This window comes from Gopherus flavomarginatus, chromosome 9 (assembly GCF_025201925.1).
Source record: "Gopherus flavomarginatus isolate rGopFla2 chromosome 9, rGopFla2.mat.asm, whole genome shotgun sequence".
NCBI classification, from domain to species: Eukaryota; Metazoa; Chordata; order Testudines; family Testudinidae; genus Gopherus; species Gopherus flavomarginatus.
In genome coordinates, this window is record NC_066625.1 from 5482709 (window position 1) to 5502713 (window position 20005).

At 43.5% G+C, this 20005-nt stretch overlaps 1 protein-coding gene across 2 annotated transcripts in view; it reads right to left on the minus strand.

Annotated features, from left to right (window-relative positions):
- Positions 1–15326, minus strand: part of LMF1 (lipase maturation factor 1) — a 335172-nt gene extending 319846 nt beyond the window's left edge. The window contains exon 1 of one of the 2 annotated variants that reach the window (XM_050967272.1): positions 15148–15326. In XM_050967272.1, the coding sequence (XP_050823229.1) occupies positions 15148–15313 (166 nt within the window). In that variant the 5' untranslated portion in view covers positions 15314–15326. The remainder of the gene's footprint in view (positions 1–15147) is intronic. The other variant, XM_050967273.1, reaches the window with a different exon arrangement.
- Between the last annotated feature and the right edge of the window lie 4679 nt (positions 15327–20005).

Sequence of the window (20005 nt, forward strand, 5' to 3'; positions counted from 1 at the left end):
TTGACAGCTCTGTCCGCCATTAGGGATTTTTTTCCCCCAAGAACCACTGGGATAAGGCAACAGGCTGAGACTTTGGTGGTCTGGACTCTAGTCCCAGCTCTGTAACTCACTCTCTCTGTGAGCCAGTTACGCGCCCCACTGCCTCGAGTGGTGCTTGCTACCTTTGTGAACCTCCATGAGCTGGGTGGGTGAAGAGCACCAAGGGTTATCACTGAAATCTTACCCCTTAGCTTCCAAGTCGCTTCTCAAAGATCTCATCCCTAGAAAGGGGCATACCAAGAGGAAGGTTGGGGTCAGTGTGTGACTCATCTGACACCTCGTACAGATCCCATGGCAGGAATAATCCAGTTGTGAGGCGCTGCAGCCAGTCATATATAGAGTCAAAGGCCCCAGTCCTGGAAGGTTCTTAGAGCCTCCTGAGAGATGCTGAATGACTCGTGGGATTAGCTTCTTGACATGCACCACTGTTCACACTCAAACCACTCCGGGTCTGAATCTGGCCCTCAGTTTATATTTTAAACCTGAACTAACTCCCCTTCTTATTTTGAGAAGGAAGGAAATATGCCTCAGATTAATAATGATCAAAATACTGCACCATCTCCCCTCGAACACACACACATTCAAGGCGCTCCAGTGGCGTTTGGTTAATAATTCCTTTAAAACCATTACTCTGGCATTACACCCAAATGTATCTTCTTGCTATCTCCTGAACGAGCACTAAGGGCCTACCGGACGTTAACAGAAGGATTGCCATTGATTTCAATGGTTTTTGAAACAGGAAAGCAACAGATTTTTTCTTAAAAAAAAAACCACACAACTATTTTAACAAAAACCAATCAAACCAAGCAGGGCATTTCATTAGATTAGAGACAGAAAAGGACACACTGCCCATAACGCTTAAGAGTTGTCCTCTGATGACAATAAGCTAAGTGACTTAAAATGTAAAAAAATATATATTTTAAAGTATTCCTTATGCTGATTGTTTTTTTCTGCTAAACCAAAGTTCTTCTCAGAACTGTAAAACTAAAAGATTCAGTACACAAAACCAGCAGAATTATAATGCTCCCCAACATTAGACAACTTAATATCTCTGCTTTGGTTAAAAAAAATGCAGCCTTTAAAAAACCCTACATGACTTGATTTACCTTGATTAGCACTGCAATTTGCTGCACACAGTTTTCAAAAAGTGCTAATCAAATTTACCTCTAAATCCGGCACAAATTGTTGCCCCAACCCATAACTGCTAATCAGTTTAGAAAAAAATCTAAATTAGACCTCTGTACTGTAAGCAAGATAAACAAGGAAAGGGTAAATTAGGAAAAATATACACTACGGCAATTGAAGAAAAGTATATACTATATATGCTGAATATTGCACAGGGTATTTAAGTTTAAAAGCAGCAAATATCTATTATAAGTTGGAATGAACTGCACATCTAAGAATTGTACACTCTGGGCCAAAAACAAAAAAAGGCTTCTCACAAAATAAAGATTTTTTCTTTTCTCTTTTTTACAAGCGTTTATATTTCTGGAACTTTTAATGTAACAATTTCATAGCCAATTCACATTAGCAAATTTTCTAATTTAGTTAAAAACTCATCTTACCCAGGTATGTTTATGTTTCCTTATGTTTCCTCCCAAATGGCACTCCATTATACCCTCAAACTATGAAGACCTATGTCACCCCTATTACAGCCTATTATTCACATGCGTACAATACTATACATGCAGACATTTATGTAGAGATGTCTATGGAAAGACACAGACCTTGCTGCTTACAATCCACCAGACTTTATTCTTCCCACAAGGCACAACAATGCTCACCTTCCTGTTAAAATTTCTGGGTTCTTCCAACACTCAGTTCCTACACTAAGCAGTACTATAATTAGAATTACCACTAGAAGGCAATCAATATATACAGGTGCATATCACTACACTGCCACTATATAATCCTCTGGCTGTCTGAGGATTATGTATATATATGAATATAGGTATGACACCGAAGTTCACTAGAACATTGATCTTCAGTCAGCTGGAAGTGTGAGCGTTAGACCTTCCACCTTCAACTGCAACACGTCCCCCGCATCCCATCCACAGGACTGACTGCACTACTTTGCAGTGCTCTCCAGCTCTATCAGCCATGACAGCAATAGGCTGGAACCTAGAGGCAAACAAAGGCACAAAAGTTTGGTCAGGCCAGTAACCGAACTGCCCATGCATAGCAAGGATACTTTGCCCCTCTCTGGTGCCTTCTATCTGAGCATCTTTTGCAAACATTCAGGAGTAAAGCTTCACAATGCTCATGTAAAGCAGCAGCATCTCCATTCTCCAGAGGCAGAAACTTGTCTCACAGTGCTAGAACAGGAGATAGACTCCCCATCCCCCACCTGCCAGTCCGGTGCCCTATGCACAAGAGTTCTGTCCCCCACACCTGGGGCAGTGCAGCTGTCACAGAGGCAACTGCAGGATGACCATGCATCCTAACCAGGAAAAGCCCATCCTTCACTGAGCATGCTTTAACAAAGCCCATTAAGCCAGGCTTTCTGCAGGGAAAGAGCATCTTGTCCTTTCCCAGGAGCCCCCACAGGCAAGTCCTTATGTGCCGAGGAGAACCAGGTGTCAAACCTGACAACTGCATTTGCAAACTTCACGCAGTGCAGTAGCTGACAGCTCATCTCAATTCCAAGCACTTATTTTGACTTCAAGAGCAGTTTAAACACGAGAGAAGAATGGCAGTTTCACATCCATAACACATGGATAAACTTTTGCCCCAGTGTGTAACATGATACAGAATTCTAATGATAGAACTGATGATGGGCAGCTTAATGTCCAGGTTGGAACATGTTGGCACTTAGACTTCCAGTGACTTTAACGGAAATCAGGCCCCGGGACACGACTCTATTTGGAGTTTGCTCCAGTTTACTTGTAGATTTGGACGTATTATTCATTCTGACAAACAAATCCTTAGTTTTGTAATCTGCAGGTTGTTATGCCACCAAATAGCACGGAGAATCTGTGCAAAAATATAAGGGAAAATTATCCATATATGTTGTATATTGCACCCTGTGTTGAACAGATTATTAAATCTAGCATTTCATTCCAAACTCTTGTACAAATCCATTAACAGAAGTGTTTATTATAAGTGTGTACATTTAAACATGCATGCTTTTAAAAAAAACTTTTACATTCTCAAAAAAAGTTTGTAGCTCAAATATAGAAAATATCACTAAAAGCCTTACTCGGGTTACTGCCAATTAGAAAGTTGACTGCTTTCATTATAAACAATAATACCCATGTAGCACTTTCACAGCCAAAGTGCTATGAACAATATTAACAACACTTCAGAACAGCCCTGTGAGGGAGTTGTGTACAATCCCCATTTTAATCATTTTTAATCACTGGCGGCAGGGGACGTGTGAGGTTTGTGCAGTGAGGAGAGCATCGAAGAGAGAGGCTAAGTGACTTGTCCAAGACTGCTCAGCAAGTCAATGGCAGAACTGGAATTTTAACCCAGAACACCTCACGAACCCAACTCTGTTCATTTCTCTGATTGCAGGGGGGTCGGTGGGGGGTGTTGGTTTTCTTTTTGTCATACCCAAATGAAAAACTCCATTGCGGACATTATTACTTACTTATATTACTAGAGCTCCTAGACTGCTCATTGTGCTAGGTGCTGTACAAACAAATACACCCACGCTCTGAAGAGCTTACAATCTGCATAGACAAGACAAAGGGGAGAGGAGAACTAGAGGCTCAGGACTTGTCTATACAGGGCAGTAATGCGGACTACGGGGGTGTAACTTCTACAGCACACTCTAGCACGCTGTAGAAATCACACCCCTGTAGTCCACATTACTGCCCAGTGTAGACAAGCCCTCAGAAAGGACATGCTGAAGGCCACGCAGTAGGCCGGTGGCAGAGCCAGAAACAGACCCCCAATGTCACTACACCCAGTCCAGTGTTCAAAACCCCTGGACCATGTTGCTTCATACTTTCTGGTATCAGCTTACAGACTAGAGACACACACACAAACCTCAAAGAACTGAGTGATTTTCTGAGAGTTTACAAGACACTTAACCTTCTTTCTCAAATTTAAACAAGTTTTCCCGCAGTTCTCCCTCCCCTACCCAGCTGACAGTAACCAGAATGCAGCGTTCAGGCTGCAGGCATCTCGGAATCTATGTTATCATCTGTGGCTTCTAAGCACCCTCAAGATTGCTTTAAATCAACTTCCAAAAACCCCATGTCATCTCCAAAAGACTCCAACTCCAGTCACTTAGTCTGCCAGGAAGAGTCAGTTTCCCTCCAACTGTTCAGGCCACTTTCTCCCAGATGCTTTTATCATCTCCTGCTGCTCCCTGTACTTGAGTGTCTTAAACTGCGTCCATTTACCTGCCCAGTTTGTGACATTTCCTCTTCGAAGCGCGTTGCTGTTACTGAAGCTCCGTTACAGCTTGACAATTAATTGAAGAGAGCCCCATGCCTCCTCCCACACAAGCAGTCGTCACAGCCCTTGACAGCTCAGGTGGGATCAGCCTCCGGTACCTGACGCATGCTCATCTTTATGGAAGCAAGCCATGTAAATTGTCATCAACTGTTAATCAACCCTCACTACGTAGTCTCACCTCAGAAGGTGCATTCCTGTACTTTTCCATTACCAAGAAAATGCCAAGACAGAATACGTTCCCTATTTGATCCCACATGCTACCAATAAACAACTGGGACACGCAGTACAGAGAACCACCAAGCTGGAAATATTTGGTCTTATGCATTTTGCCCTGTCACCTCGGTTCCATTTCCCAATCCAGCCACAGTCTGTCATGGTAAAAGAAAGAGAGAATCCCATTCTTCATGCTCTGTAAAGATTTAAAGATGTGAAATCCAAAACTTTCCGGTCACGTTTCCCTTCCTCCACTCCCACCCACCCCCATTAAAAAAAAGTCTTAACTTCTACTTAAAGCCCAAACCACAAGAAGAAATGAACCAAGAGCATAGATTTCTGCACGAAAAGCAAACTACATTTTACATATACAAAAAACATGCTTCATATATCAACTTCACCTTTGACCTGACAAAGCATTCTAAAAAAGATACTGTGTTGAGTGGATGCTGGTAATGTAGTTTAGCCCTGAAATCTAGGTTTTATTACAGGAGAAAAAAAGAAAAAAGTGGTCGCAGTTTTTATATATTATTAAAGAAACAAATGAAACATCTTATTTTAATTGACACGCTCCACTGCAGGATTGGAAACCCAAACACCACAGCAGTGTGCTAGCAGTGAGGAGAGCCAGAAAGTGAAACTAACCAACACAGTTTCATCAAAGTTGAGATACATAAGATAAACACCGAAGAAAGTACATCTGGTTCTTAAAATTCCTCATTTTATTAGATGTGCCATTCATAGCACAGCTAATGACTATTTTTAAAAAATAACATGAAGGCAAATAAGAAAATATGCCACTGTTCATAGCCCACAAGTCTCTAAACAAAGTACAGTTATTTATTTTAAGCAAATCAAATAACAGATTAACGTCCAGTTTAAGGCCATCTTTGAAATACCTTTCTAGTCCAAACCAAATCTAGCTGAACTGCTGACCTCAGAGAGACAAATTCTCTCTCACTTCAATCTTGTTATCATTCCCCTGGAGCTACCAATACCTGTTATTAATGAAACTATTTTACAGAAGTGAAAGTGCAGTGTTTAGTGCCAAATATGCTTCTGTCTTCCTTATAGAGCATCTCTTTCCACAATTTAACTGTTGGCATCCGACTCACCGAAGGGACACAGTGCTAATGTATGGTCTTTGTTTTATAGAGTTGTTAAACTAAAGTCCAAGTGTGTCAATTAAAATCTTACACTGGAAAAAAATGCAAAGGATATATTGTAATCCAGAAGAGATGGTCTGAAAACTACTGCAAGGCATTTAAAGTAATAGGATCATGGGGCAGAGAGGGGGGGATTTTCAGGCAGACGAGTCCTTTCGTAACTAACACTCACTCCCTTGAGAAGGTGTTAGATTTGAGATTTAAGGTTTAGGAAGAATAAAGTTATAAGCCTTCAAGCATTTTTGAGTAGGTCCCTACTTATTGGGAAAAAAATCAGTATTATTTAATATTTACAGAGAAGGAGAATTAGATTTATATGATCCCTTTCATCTCAAAGTACTTTACAGAGTATGGGTCACATTACAGAAGGGGGTTTCTAAATAGTACCTTGAAATCCCCAAATGCCCAAAATGAGTGTTTACATGCATATGCACCTATCTGGGCATACACACATCAGAAATAATTGGGGGGAAAGAGAAAGGAAGAGAGCCACTGTGGTACACTTGATCTCAGGACCCATAATCTTCACTCAAAACCCCAGCAATCAAAACACAAACATCCAATCCCCAGATGTTGATCCATTTCTTTAATTAGTAATAGCCGCTGCAACTGCATTGCCAACAAAATCTCCTCAAGAGGGTTTCTTTAGTTTTAAAAATGAGAATCAATTTAATAGTTTGCAAGGATACAGGAATACACAAGAACATAAAGATCAGAATGGAAAACCTACTCTAATCCCTTATCGAACTTACTCTGCATTGCCTTTGCCTCCTGCTATTATTTCTTATATTTAACTTTGTACCTGTCCTGCATCTCAATAAATCATGTGGGGATCTGGTTTGCATGAAAGATACTATACGAGCTTTTATTTAAGAATCATGTAAATGAGCACAAGCCTGAGACAACTCTTCTGCTTGTTTTAATTACCTGTACTATTATAGCATCCAGATGCTACAGGACTGTAAAAAAGACAATTAACAGAGACACAGTGTGGTCTCTACTAGACTGAACATGGGGCGAGAAGCCACAAACTCTAGAGCCATAATCTTGAGTCTGCCACAGATTTGCTTTTTCAATTTGCTTGGACAAAGCACTTAAATTCCCCTCTCAGATCCCCCAAATCAGATTCCTTTCTGCTCCACACAATTCATTCTGAATGGGCAGTGTTTCACTCTCACTTGGAAAAGGTGAAACGATGGAGCGAAGAAACAGCCCCTCAATATCTAACCTACAGAGAGATGTGGCAAGAATTACTAAGCTAATTAAAAGCATTAAATACTGTTTACTTTGCGAATACAGAGTGGCAGCTACCCTCATGATTTCATCGGATGCACTGAACAAGCCCTACGTGCCTAAATCTTCCAATATCCTTAGCATTCAATTAGGAAAATCCCACTGGTATGGGCTCAGTACAGGGAGGAAACCACAGGGTGGTTTCTCTACAACTTTCCCATTCCCTTCTGCATTCCCTCCCCCAGTAATGGGGGCAGCAGGAGTTTTGGCCACCAAATCCCATGGATTTAGGATTACCAGGTTGGTCAACTGACATTATTTGACCACTTATTATTTGACCATGGTCACATATTTCAGTAACCATGCCCTGACATAGGCAATGGCCTATCTTGTTAATTGCACTGTGGCAGCATTCTTTCATCTTTTAGAACTTTGTTTAATTGCTTGTCACATTCTTCTGAGCTAAAATAATCAATCAGTTACATAACTGGGGTTGTTTTGGTTTTTTGTTTTTTAATTAGACATAAGTTTCTATCTAAAGCTAAACCTATTAGAGACCATAAACTCTTACTTTGGGGGGGGTCACTGTTCTGATCAATTAGTTGATCACATATTTGACCATTTTTGACATTATTTCAAAATATTTGATCAGTCAATTGACCATTTATTTTTGGATCAGTCAAATGCCCAACCTTACAGAAGAGACCTCAGAAAGTCATCTAGTCCAATCCCCTGCTCAAAGCAGGACCAACACCAACTAAATCATCCCAGCCAGGGCTTTGTCAAGTTAGGCCTTAAAAACCTCTAAGGATGGAGATTCCACCACCTCCCTAGGTAACCCATTCCAGTGCTTCACCATCCTCCTAGTGAAATAGTGTTTCCTAATATCCAACCTAGACCCTCCCACACTGCAACTGGAGACCACTGCTCTGTGTTCTGTCATCTGCCACCACCGGGAGCAGCCAAGCTCCATCCTCTTTGGAACCTCCCCTCAGGTAGTTGAAGGCTGCTATCAAATCCCCCCTCACTCTTCTCTTCTGCAGACTAAACAACCCCAGTTCCCTCAGCCTCTCCTCGTAAGTCATGTGCCCCAGCCCCCCTACTCATTTTCGTTACCCTCCACAGAACTCTCTCCAAATTGTGCACATCCCTTCTGTAGTGGGGGGACCAAAACTGGACACAATACTCCAGTGTGGCCTCACCAGTGCCGTACAGAAGAGAATAATCACTTCCCTCGACCTGCTGGCAATGCTCCAAATAATACAGCCCAATATGCCGTTGGCCTTCTTGGCAACAAGGGCACACTGCTGACTCATATCCAGCTGCTCGTTTACTGTAACTCTTAGGTCCTTTTCTGCAGAACTGCTGCTTAGCCAGTAGGGCCCCAGCCTGTAGCAGTGCATGGGATTCTTGCATCCTAAGTGCAGGACTCTGCATTTGTCCATGTTGAACTTCATTGGACCTTACACAGATCTCATTTGATCTATGGAAGGCAACAAGCCATCCATGCTGCCAGGACTCAGTGCCTCCTTCTCCAGAAATCTGGTCCTTTGCTCCTTCCTTTCACCAACCTGCCTCCCTAACAGTACCGTTCCAAAGCGGTCTCATTGCCAGGGACTTCCCAGCTTGTGACCATGCCTGGAAACTCCCTTTAAAAGAATGGGAAGGTTATCCACAGCACCCTTGTGCTGTGTGACATTTTACATAGACTCCCTGTCGGTTACCTGGGAAAGGTAGCAGATTATTGCACATTCCCTGCCTTCACTCCACAAGCACAGATCCTAGACCCTGGGGCAAGGGAAGAGACTAAAACCCGCTTTCCATATAAAAAAGCGGAGATTACTTCCAAGGAGAAACCCTGTTCATGATCCTTCCCCTCACTTCACTGCCATTGAAAACTATGTTTGTTCCACGGTTCTCTTTCATAACGGGGAAGATCCTTCACATACACACACGCCTGCCCAACCCCCAGGCCTCCCCTCTAGCTTGCTACAGCCGTGCTGGAATGTAGGACCTGATAACTGTCAGAGAATGACCAATTTTCCGCCACATTTTAATACAAGCTCCCACAAGATGCATTCTTCAAGCCCGGCGTAAATGAAAACGGCATGGTTAACCGTTATCAGAGGGGTGAAATGGAAGAAGGGGAAAAACATCCCACCACTGAGGAATGTCAGTCTGTCATAATGGCATCAGCCATTTCCTCAATAAGTCTGAAACAACCGTCGCAGTTTACTAAGTGTAGGCAGAAGAGGGGAAGAGAAAATCTGTCAAAGTAAGTTGTTCCATCTTCAGAAACAAGGTCTAAATATCTGCTTGACCCAGAGGCTTAAAATTGTTTCCCGCTGTTGTTAACCCAGAATCCCAGCTGAGATCAAAAGGCAGCCCAGTCTCACTTGAAAGTGTCCCACCCTTACACAGATACTTTGCTCTCTCTTCCCTCGCCAGAAAAGCTAGTGGAGTTCTAACGTGGCCTAGGGATTTCATGGCTCACAATCTCTTTATTTTGAAGTCACACTGATTAATTTCAGCCCCGCATTGCAAAATTCAGAAAGCAACAGTGCATCCTTACAGCACACGGTGCAGAGGTATTAGTCACAAACACGCTTCCAACGACACTTGGACTCAAAATTTAGCCCATGCCAAACTTAGCCCAAAAATTCAGGTTTTGGTAACATTAAGTTTTTACAAAACTTAAGACGGGGGGTGAAACTTTCCACTATGACCCTCTTTAATTCTAGTCAAACAGGAGTTTCCTTTTAACCAGATGAACTTCAACTTCAGCATGGTGGTAGCGTGTAAGAACCAAAATGAGAGAGACCAAGAATTAAACCGGGCACCAGACTACCCCAAAAGCCAGAAGTAAACGATTTTTTAAAAACCTCTATTACTAAAACCTGGTATTATTAGTAGCGTAAGGTGTGGGGGTATTTGGGTTTTAGAAGCCTGGTTTTTAAATGGAGAGCGTCCGCTTAAAAGCACAACACTAAAACCCAAGAATGAAACTTCCCTTCTCCATCTGCGTCCCCTCTCATCCTTTGTCTGTCTTGTCTATTAAGGTTCTGATCCTACATTGTGTTGAGAAAGGCTGGCGTAGCACATGTGCAGCTCGCTGTGCCCATGCAAACTGAATGGGGCTTTAAGCAAGGAAAGCAGCCTGCCCATAAACTGCACAATGCATAATCTGGGTCTTCGACTGGTGCAAGGGCTGATTTCACGAGGTCTGTCCACCGCCTAGCATAATGAAGCCCATGTTTCGGTTGAAGTCTCCAGGCCAACCTCAATATAAACAATAAAACAAAATTCACAGCACAATATGGTGTATTTAAAGCTCCATATTAATGTCTAGAAAGCAACAGCCTTCATAATCAGAGAACACTAATCAGCTTTGCATATGAAACAGCAAATTGAGCTGTGAGAAACTCAGCAGTATATGAAACAGCAAATTGAGCTGTGAGAAACTCAGCAGTCCGTATTTCCGCAGGGTAGAGATCAACATTTCTCTCATTTTAACTGGTGGAGATTCAGACCCTTGGCTTTCAGTGCCAATCAAGAGAAATCAGAAATAAAGCATATGTCAAAAAAAAAATTACACCAAACTGCAAATTCTGCATGGTTTTGATGCAAAAAAAAAAACACAAAAGAACCATGCTAAGCAGGCTGCTGGTCTGCAGAGCTTACTGATCTTGTGGACAGATCAGGGACAAATTTGGAATTTGTAACGAAGTACGTTATGCAAGTGGGTTTCACTGTGAATATTTTGCACAGCACTTACGGTCACTGAATATTGCTGTCAATGCTATTTGCTGAGGCCAGAACAGAGAGAGTCCACACTGTGCTCTAACTGGTTACTCCATGGGTCCCCAACGCGGTGCCCGCCGGGGCTTCTAAGTGCACCTGCGTAGTGGCCGACAGACGAGCATCAGCCGAAATGCCGCCGACAAGCAGCGTCACCCAGAGGCGTTGCCGTAGATTTTTAGCGGCATTTTGGTGGCGCCGCCTCTGGATGATGATGCTTGTCGGCAGCATTTCAGTGGCGACGCCTACTGACGTTGCCACTTGTCAGTGGAATTTCGGCAGATGCTCATCCGTTGCCACAGTCCTCAGTGGCTCGTTGTCTGGCGCCCGCCAGATGAAAAAGGTTGGGGACCGCTGGGTTACTCCATTCACCATTTTCATTGTTAAATGAAAGAAATGGTAACTTGTAGCACTGCTGCTTTTAGTGACACTGGTGGCCTTGAGGACCACTGACTCTTATTAGGGTGTGGAAGCAAATTCTACATGTCTCGGTGACAAGAAGAATTTCCCTAGTTCACAACATCTTTGGGGCGGGAGAAAGATTCCCAGATGCATCCAACCACAACAAATATAGGCCTCATGATGCACACTGGCTCTTCTTAGAATTTTGCTGACACTGCAGGCCTATCATCAAGAGGATATTCCACAGCGTTGGCTCTCGTGGACCTCCAATCACCTGGTCAAATCTGAATGCCAGACAGGTCCCTCAGACGAAGAGTCACAACTTCCATCTCCCGATGAGAAAGTGCTCAAAGTTGCTCTTTTCCTGTGTTTCTACCTCCAGCCTAGCTGGGAATGGTGAGACTCATTATGTTTATTGCATAGCAGGGGATACAGTCCTTGGAGTAAGGGATGCTCTCATTACTTTATAATCCTTGGTGAGCAACAAAATGTGCTGCTTTTGAAGGAGTTCTGCAGGGGCCGGGGAGGGAGAAGCAGTATGCAGCAGAAGTTAGGATAGAAGGTTGTTATTAAAAGAATTAAATAAGAGAGGAGCAAAGGAATGGAACCTGAAATCAACCAGACTGTGTGGAATGCTACCCCACAAGAACAATCATACAAAACATTCACTTGCTAACCTTACGTAAAACATCTCAAACATATTTTGAGAGAGAGAGAGATTTCTCCTAAACAATAAAAAGCTTTGCTAAAATCCAGATAAAGATTTCCATATGCCACCCACACAACCAAATAAAAATGGAAGTCAGCCTTACACCGAGACACTGAGATTTTGCCATAAAAATCAGTCTTTTGATACAAGAACCAGAGCCTCCCTTCTAAAGGCAACAATCACAACTGCGTAGTTAAGATTGCAATATACTTCTACTCGAAAGGCTCCAATCCCGCAGCACTTACACATGAGCTTCACTTCACTAACATAACACGAGTAGAAAACAAGTTAAAGATAACAGGACTGCTCCCCCCAAGTAAAGTTATGCATGTGCCTGTTTGCAGAACTGGGGTCTTGTTTTCATTTCTCCTTCCCTCGTTTACATTTTTTACCAGAACAACACTGCTCTTTGTGATTAACCCATGTCCATAAGAACTTGTGCAAGTTTTAGCAGGTGGAAGGGTGTCATTTTGCAACGCAAAACCCCACTTCCACCAAAAGCAAATCTGAGGTGGGCTGACACATTTATCCAAAGGACAGAATTTTCACCAAAAAAAAAAAAAAAGAAAAGAAAAAAACAGCCATTTACTGGTAACTGCAACCATCAATGCAAGTCAAGAAAAAATGACATTCATAAAAGTAAATGTTCACACCACCCTGACTCATAAAAGAGAGATCTCCACCTCTCATTAATTTATCTGGAGTATTTCTAAAAGGGGAAAAGCCACAGATATGTCTCAGAATCCAGAACAGGATAAACAGCATGTACAGCAAAGAATACTGCAATCTCTGGCAAAAATATACCAAGTCTGAGCAGGGTGAAATACATGCCCTGTTGGGGTATTTATTGGATATACGTGGTAACATTTATCTGAGGGCGGGCTGGGATTTGAAGCCTTGGAACACAGCAGAACTGCAGTAGTTTCCCTGACACTGAGGACTGGTCTACACTACAGACCTATATTGGAATATAGCAGAACCTCAGTTACGAACACCTCGGGAAGGGAGATTGTTTATAACTCTGAAATGTTCGTAACTCTGAACAAAACGTTATGGTTCTTTCAAAGGTTTACAACTGAACATTGACTTAATACAGCTTTGAAACTTCACTATGGAGAAGAAAAATGCTGCTTTCTCTTTATTTTTTTTTTGTAGTTTACATTTAACACAGTATCGTATTTGGGGTTTTTGGGAGTCTCTGCTGCTGCCTGATTGCATACTTCCAGCTCCAAATTAGGTGTGTGGTTGACTGGTCAGTTTGTAACTCAGTGGTTCTACTGTAACTATGTCGCTCAGAGGTGTGAAAAAATGGTGTCTGCCGCTGCAACGTTGTAAGCGTAGACCTGCCATGAGGATGGGAGAACACAGAGCAAGCATATGAAGGACTCTATCCCCCACTGATGGGGACAGAGAGGGGAATAGAGTCTGATCTACATTTAAAAAAGATCAACCTAGCTACGTAGCCCAGTGGTGTGAAAAACTCATACTCCTGAGAGATGTAGTTAAGCCAACCTACGTCCCAGTGTAGACACCGCTCCAGGGTTCTTCCATTGACCTACCTACCGCCTCTTCAGTGGGTGGATTTACTGCAGTGACAGAAATAGCCCTTACGTCGCTGTAGCAAGTGTCTACACTAGAGCTGTGTAGCTGCAGCGCTGCACCTGGGTCGCTGTAGCACTTGTAGTGTAGACATCCCTAACTGAGCTGGGCTTTGTGCCAGCTCCACCTAGACCAATGAAGACAAAGCCTGGAGGTAGAATGGGCCAGGCCACAGGGTATACAATGACGACACTGCATAGGCATAGACAACAGGGGCCTGGCAGGGCTTAGAGCCCTACAAAAAATTAGCTATGGCATAAATAAATAGAGGAAACACTAAGTTTGGAACAGGAGCTTGTTTATCTCACTTTATTAAAAGTGGATAAATTTCGTCATTGTACAAAACTACTTATTAAAGTCATATTCAAAAGCTATTCTTTTTAACGCTAGTGCACCCCCACCCCCAAATAAAAAGATGTGTAATTCCCCTGCACTGATCCAGCAATTTGCAAACACCAATGTAGATGGACTGAGATTACAGCCCATTCCCAACTCCAGGGCTGCAGTATCAGCCAAGAAGAAATTGCAATGTGGATTCCTCTCCCCACAAATACCCAATTTTTTTTTTATTATATTATTCGTATTCACATAGCACCTAGGAGAAAGGTGGCCACTCTCACACTTCTGGAACACCAGACATCTCGCTACCTCCAGGAACTACCTAGGCCTGTCACTGCTAGTCTGACCCTGCCCCATGTTGCATGCGAAGTCACATCGCACAGGGGACACCATGGTGAAGAGCACCCTACTCTTGCTGGTCTGGTGTGTGCCAGGTCACACCAGCCAGGAGAGAGCAACATACTCTTCAAAATGACATGTCAAGTTTTGTCTCAGGACTGGGGAAAAACCACCCAAAAAGAAGGTGGTCCAGTTTAAAACGTCACACAATGTATAGTTAACTTATGGAACTCCTTGCCAAGGGACGTTGTGAAAGCAAAAAGCATAACTGGGGTCAAAAAAGAATCAGTCAAGTTCCTGGAGAAAAACTCCACCAATGACCATTAGTCAAGACGGTCGGAGATACAACCCCACGCTCTAAGTGTCCCTAAGCCTCTGACGGCCAGAAGCTGAGATTGCATGACAGAGGTTGCCCCACTCGATCAATTGCCCTGTTCTGTTCATTCCCTCTGAAGCATCTGACATTGGCACTGCGGTAGACAGACTATTGGTCAGACCCAGTTCAGCTGATCTTAGGTTCTTGTAATCCCAGCCAGGGCCCCGGTGTGCTGGGTGCTGTACAGACACAGAAGACAGCCCTGCTCCCCTCACAAACCTCACCTACCTGGGCACCGGGTTTGTATCCCACAACTTTCCCAGGGGTCAGCGGGTGGAAATCCCCGGCAGGGCACTGCAGAGGAGCCAAGGGGAAGGGGCAGTGCTGGGGATGAAGGGATTGCTGGCCTGCAGCTGGGCCAGGACAGGGGCTACCCGCAGAGCAGGGGGGCCCCCAGCAGCAGGGCAGGCTAGACACACCTGGCCAGGGCTCGCCGGGGGGGGTCACCCCACATTGCCCTGCTGGGGTGGGGGCAGCCTGGCTTGGGGGAGCCCAGCCTGGCCGGGGGGGGGGGTGCAGAGACTCACAGTAGAGCAGCGCTGTGCAGCGCAGGAGCACGATCCTGCTCAGCCAGAAGGTGCCCGGGCGCAGCGGGGGCCGGGCAGGGGGCCCCTGCTCCCCCTCCTCTGGGGGGGGGCGGGGGGCTTCCTCCACCCCCCTCCTCTTCCTCAGCGCCTGCCCGGGCGCAGCCATGCCTGGAGCATGCGCCGGCTGCTGCCGCCTGGTTCCGCCTCCCCGCCCCGGTGCACGGAACCCGGCCTGCCCGGGGCCGCCAGCGCCGCTTGGCTGCGGCTGCTGCAAGGATCCCGGCCGGGGGCTGCAGCCAGCGTGCAGGGGCGGCGCGCTGCTAGTCCCCGGTGCCCGGCCGTGCCCGGCAGCATTGCCGCAGCCCCTGCCCTGCCCGTGTGCACCGGCCTTCCTGGCAGCTGCGGGGGCGGGGACCTTTGCCTGGGCTGCTCTCTGCTCTGAGGTGTCTTCCTAATGATGAAAAGCAACAGAGAGTCCTGAGGCACCTTCCAGACCAGGGGTTCTCAGACTTTTGCAGTGGTGACCCCTTTCACACCGCGAGCTTCTGAGTGCAACCTGCCACTCAGACATTAAAACACGTTTTAATGTTTTTAACGGCATTGCAAATGCTGGCGGTAAAGCGGGGTGTGGGGTGGAGGCTGACAGCTTACGACCCCCTGAGGGGTCCCAACCCCCCAGTTTGAGAACCCCTGTTTTAGACTAACAGATGTATTGGAGCATAAGCTTTGGTGGGTGAATACCACCTTGTTATCTCTAGACTGATTCTTTCCTGCCTATTTATACCTGTCTCTGGAAATTTCCAACACATGCGTCTGACAAAGTAAGGTGCCACAGGGCTCTGTTGCTTTTTACAGATCCAGACTAACACAGCTACCCCTCTGATACTTTGCAATGAGAGTAACCCCATGTGAACAGTAAAGGCTCTAGCGAGGCCATCAGCGTTTGAACAGAAACCCTCATTAAAATCAGTGAGGAGGGTTGTTTGGGGCTTTTTTGGGGGGGGGGCGGTGTTTTTTTTAAACTACTAAAGATCCAATGTTAGCCCAGCTAGACCAAAGTTAGCTAAAAATCCCCCCTCCTGGAAATACAGGAATTTACTGCTGTGAGTAGTCAGCACTATTCATGGTAGAAAAGTTAAGCACATGACTAGATGTCTGCAGCACAGGGCTTCATCTGTGAAGAATCCAGATCTGCCCACCTAGAATTCCATAGGGCCCTCTGTGGTGTGGAGAAGGGAGGCAGGATTCTCCTAGTCTGGTCTTCTTATCTGAATAAAACAGCTTGATAATGACCTGTGGTTCACCTGGGACTGTCTCTCATAGCCCTTGCTAACCCCCCTGTAACTACCTAACTTTCTAGTTTGAACCAGTTGTTTCCTATTGTTGGATTATGAACCCTGATCAGAATCTCTCCCCCGGCCCCCGGCCTTCTAAGTCTCTGCAAGCAACTGTATTTCAGAGCCTGAATGATGGTCCTAATCCTTCAAAGGCAGGCAGGCTTCGTTTTACTTATGTGAGGAGTTCCCCTGATGTCAAAGACGCCTCCTGAATAAAGTTACACACTGCAAATACTTATGCTCAATGCTTATTCTTACCCCTGTGAGTAGCCGCTTTTAAATCAGTGGAACGACTCATAGCAGTAAAGTCAACCACAAGCGGTTGCATCAGGGCCTTTCTCTGTTAGGGAAGGGGTTAAAAAGTCCCTGTGATGCATCCTTTTAAGGAGATACAGGCAGGGGGTGGGAATGTCTTCCACATATAAGGAAACCGATCTGATTAAGGTGTTTACTTAAATAATTCTGCTCTTAGCATCATTATAATCTGTCACTATTTTCTATTATCGCTTTTTGTTTGCTGAGGTTCATAAAATTCTCTCCTCTTTATTCAAGTTCTCAGACTTGGAGCAATTTGCTTGTATTGGTTATTTGTTTCATAAGGGCAAAACAAAAATAACTTCGTAATCAGCCGATCTACATACTGAAGCTTTATATATAAAAGGCTATTTTTAAAGGAAAATATGAAAGAATTACTTCTTATAATTCATGAAAGCAGAGACAATACAGGGCCTGATCCTGCAGTCTTTACCCAAGCAAAATTTCCATTGAAGTCAATGAGTGAGGATGGCAGGATTGGGCCCTATATTTTTGGAATAAATGTCATACTGGATTTATTTATTTATTGCACTACCTAATTATAAAATGTGTGGAATTGACTGTGTTAATAGCAAAGGATCCACAAGGAGCTGTTGGAGAAAATTTATGCATATTAAAAACATTTGTTAGTTTACTCCTTAATTTACCCTAAATTTAACATTTATTTGCCCTTCACCAGGATCACAACTCCAGTTAAACACAGCAGATAACACTTGTAACAGCATTAAATGAACACCTCTGCTCTTTTAGGAAAAGCTCTGACCGTGACAAACTTATGCACCTGATTTACACACCATGCCAACTGAAATCATAAAGTCCTGGAACTGTTTGCTAAGTACGACGTGCACTGTATGTTCCTCTTTGTAGGATTGGGACCTAAATCTGTACTTATGTATATAGCCAACAGAAATATTTCAGGCCACCACATCAATTCTAATAATTAAAAAAAAATATACACTTGCAAGTAAAGCCACCTACAGATGTATTTAATAAAACCACTGCAGCTCTTCTAGCCTTTTGGATTAAAATATGTATCTACATTTAATAAGCTTCCAGTAGAAGCTCTTTGAAAACCAGAGAGTTTAAGTACAATATATAAAATAAAAATGTAAAAAAAGTTAACTCTTAAAAACTTTGTGCCTGATCATGCAAACTATCACAAACGTGCTTAACTTTAACTCTCGTGAGGAGTCTTACTGAAATCAGTGGGAGTGCAAATGTGCTTAAAATTAAACATGTGGGTAATTGTTTGCAGGATACGGGAGTTTGTAACACACACCAAAGGTATAATTTTCAAAGTCAAGGCTGACCACTGCATCCTTTACTCACCTCATAGTGAGTTTGAGTTGATCACCCTGAGGATAATCTTGAATTCACTGAAACCTCTGTAGCTTGCATTTTACAAAATTAACATGATTTCAATTTAGTATTTTGTGCAATAGTAAAACACTTGACTCCAGTTCAAACTTATGTTTCTTAGTATCTAAGAAAACTCTTTCAATAAAACAATCTGAGCCTAAGCACTCATAATTTGTATGTTTAGAATCCCATTCTGTATCCTATTTAAGTAAATATTGTGGTGTTAAATTAGCTGAGGTCCTCGGAGAAAGTATCTGTTATCAGGTGTAACATTATTCTGTGCTTTTCAGCTGCAGACCAGTTCCTTATAAATGCCTCTTTTGTCTTTGCCATTTCCCATCACTGTTGCTTTCATTGTTCTTATTAGAAAAAAAAAAGTACATAATGGTGCATTGTATAGGCAAGGAAAAATAACGTATTTGTTAAAGGCTTCTAGTATATTATGGTTGCTCTCTCTCCCTTTGGATTAGCCACAAGGTTTTGCTAGATAAATTTAAGTAGATGTAAGCTAATGATTTCCTTTGTGAAGTCTTTATGAAACTTTTACAGCAAATTCCACATTAAATATAAATGTCTGTAAAACAAAGTCGCTAATTGAGGAAATTACTGAGGAAAAGCGGGGGATCTAGTTGCAGAACTCCACAAGAAAGGAGCAGCCTGGGACTGGGAAGGTATGTGTATAGCACAGTGTTGAATCCATCAATTTTCTTTGCATAAGATCACTCCAAAAATTTGTTAAGTAAGTGGATCTGGACAGAAAGCAGAGGTGATCAAAAAACCAAAACCAACCTCAGAGGGTCTCTTGTGTCAATATCACCTTTCAACAGTATGAGCTGCAAAGTTTCAAATACATTCAGCAGCATAAAAGTGTCATTACTCGAACGGCATGATCCAACTCCCATTAGGGTCAATAGAAAGACTCCCAGCACCTAATAGATTAAATTAAATATAAGAATGGATAGATTGAAATGTCACATTCAATTCCCTCTTCATTGTCTGAGTTTATGATGGTATATGGGCACACTACGGTTTTGTGACAATGTACATTTGGATCATCCTCTATGCCTGATGATCTTCTGCACAATTATTTATTTATTGCCTTGTGGAATCATCTTTTAAAGGTTGCATTTTGTTGTTTGCCTCTTAATTCTTTTCAAATTAAGGTTTTTGTACAAAGAAGAAGAAAAAAACGACAACGTGTGGCTGGTAGCGTTGTCCTGAAGTCTCAAAGGGAAAGTGATTAATAAATGTAAGACATGTAGGCGGGCGCTGAGATCATTTATGTTGGTCCTTATTCAAGGAAATACAAGTCCCACCCCCCCCCCGCTCCTCCAGTCCTCACCCCATTTTGCTGTGTCCTAAACAGCTGCAGAAGGCAACAGAGAAACAAGCATTTGTTGTCACGGCGCTCAGCAGCTGTCCCTAGCAGCACCTCAATCCTGCTGTCCCTGGCACCCTAGATTACCCTGTGTTCATTCAGGTCTAATCTTTCACCCTTCCTCTTACCTGAGACTGAATTAAAATTAAAAAAAGAGAGTGTGAATTTGAGCAGAAATAACCTCTTAGTAAAAGAAGTTTAAACATCTGGGGAAAAGATTTAAATATACAGTCAATTATATATGTTTAAATCACTGCCAAATACTCAAGTGACAGTGTGTTTGGGTAAACAGGAGATGGGGATCCCTCAGCAAACATGGGCACCACTGGTTTGCCAGAGTTTTTATGGCAGGGGTGGGCAAACTTTTTGGCCTGAGGGCATCGAGGCTCCAAAACTGTATGGAGGGCTGGGTAGGGAAGGATGTGCCTCCCAAAACAGCCTGGTCCCCGCCCCCTATCTGCCCCCTCCC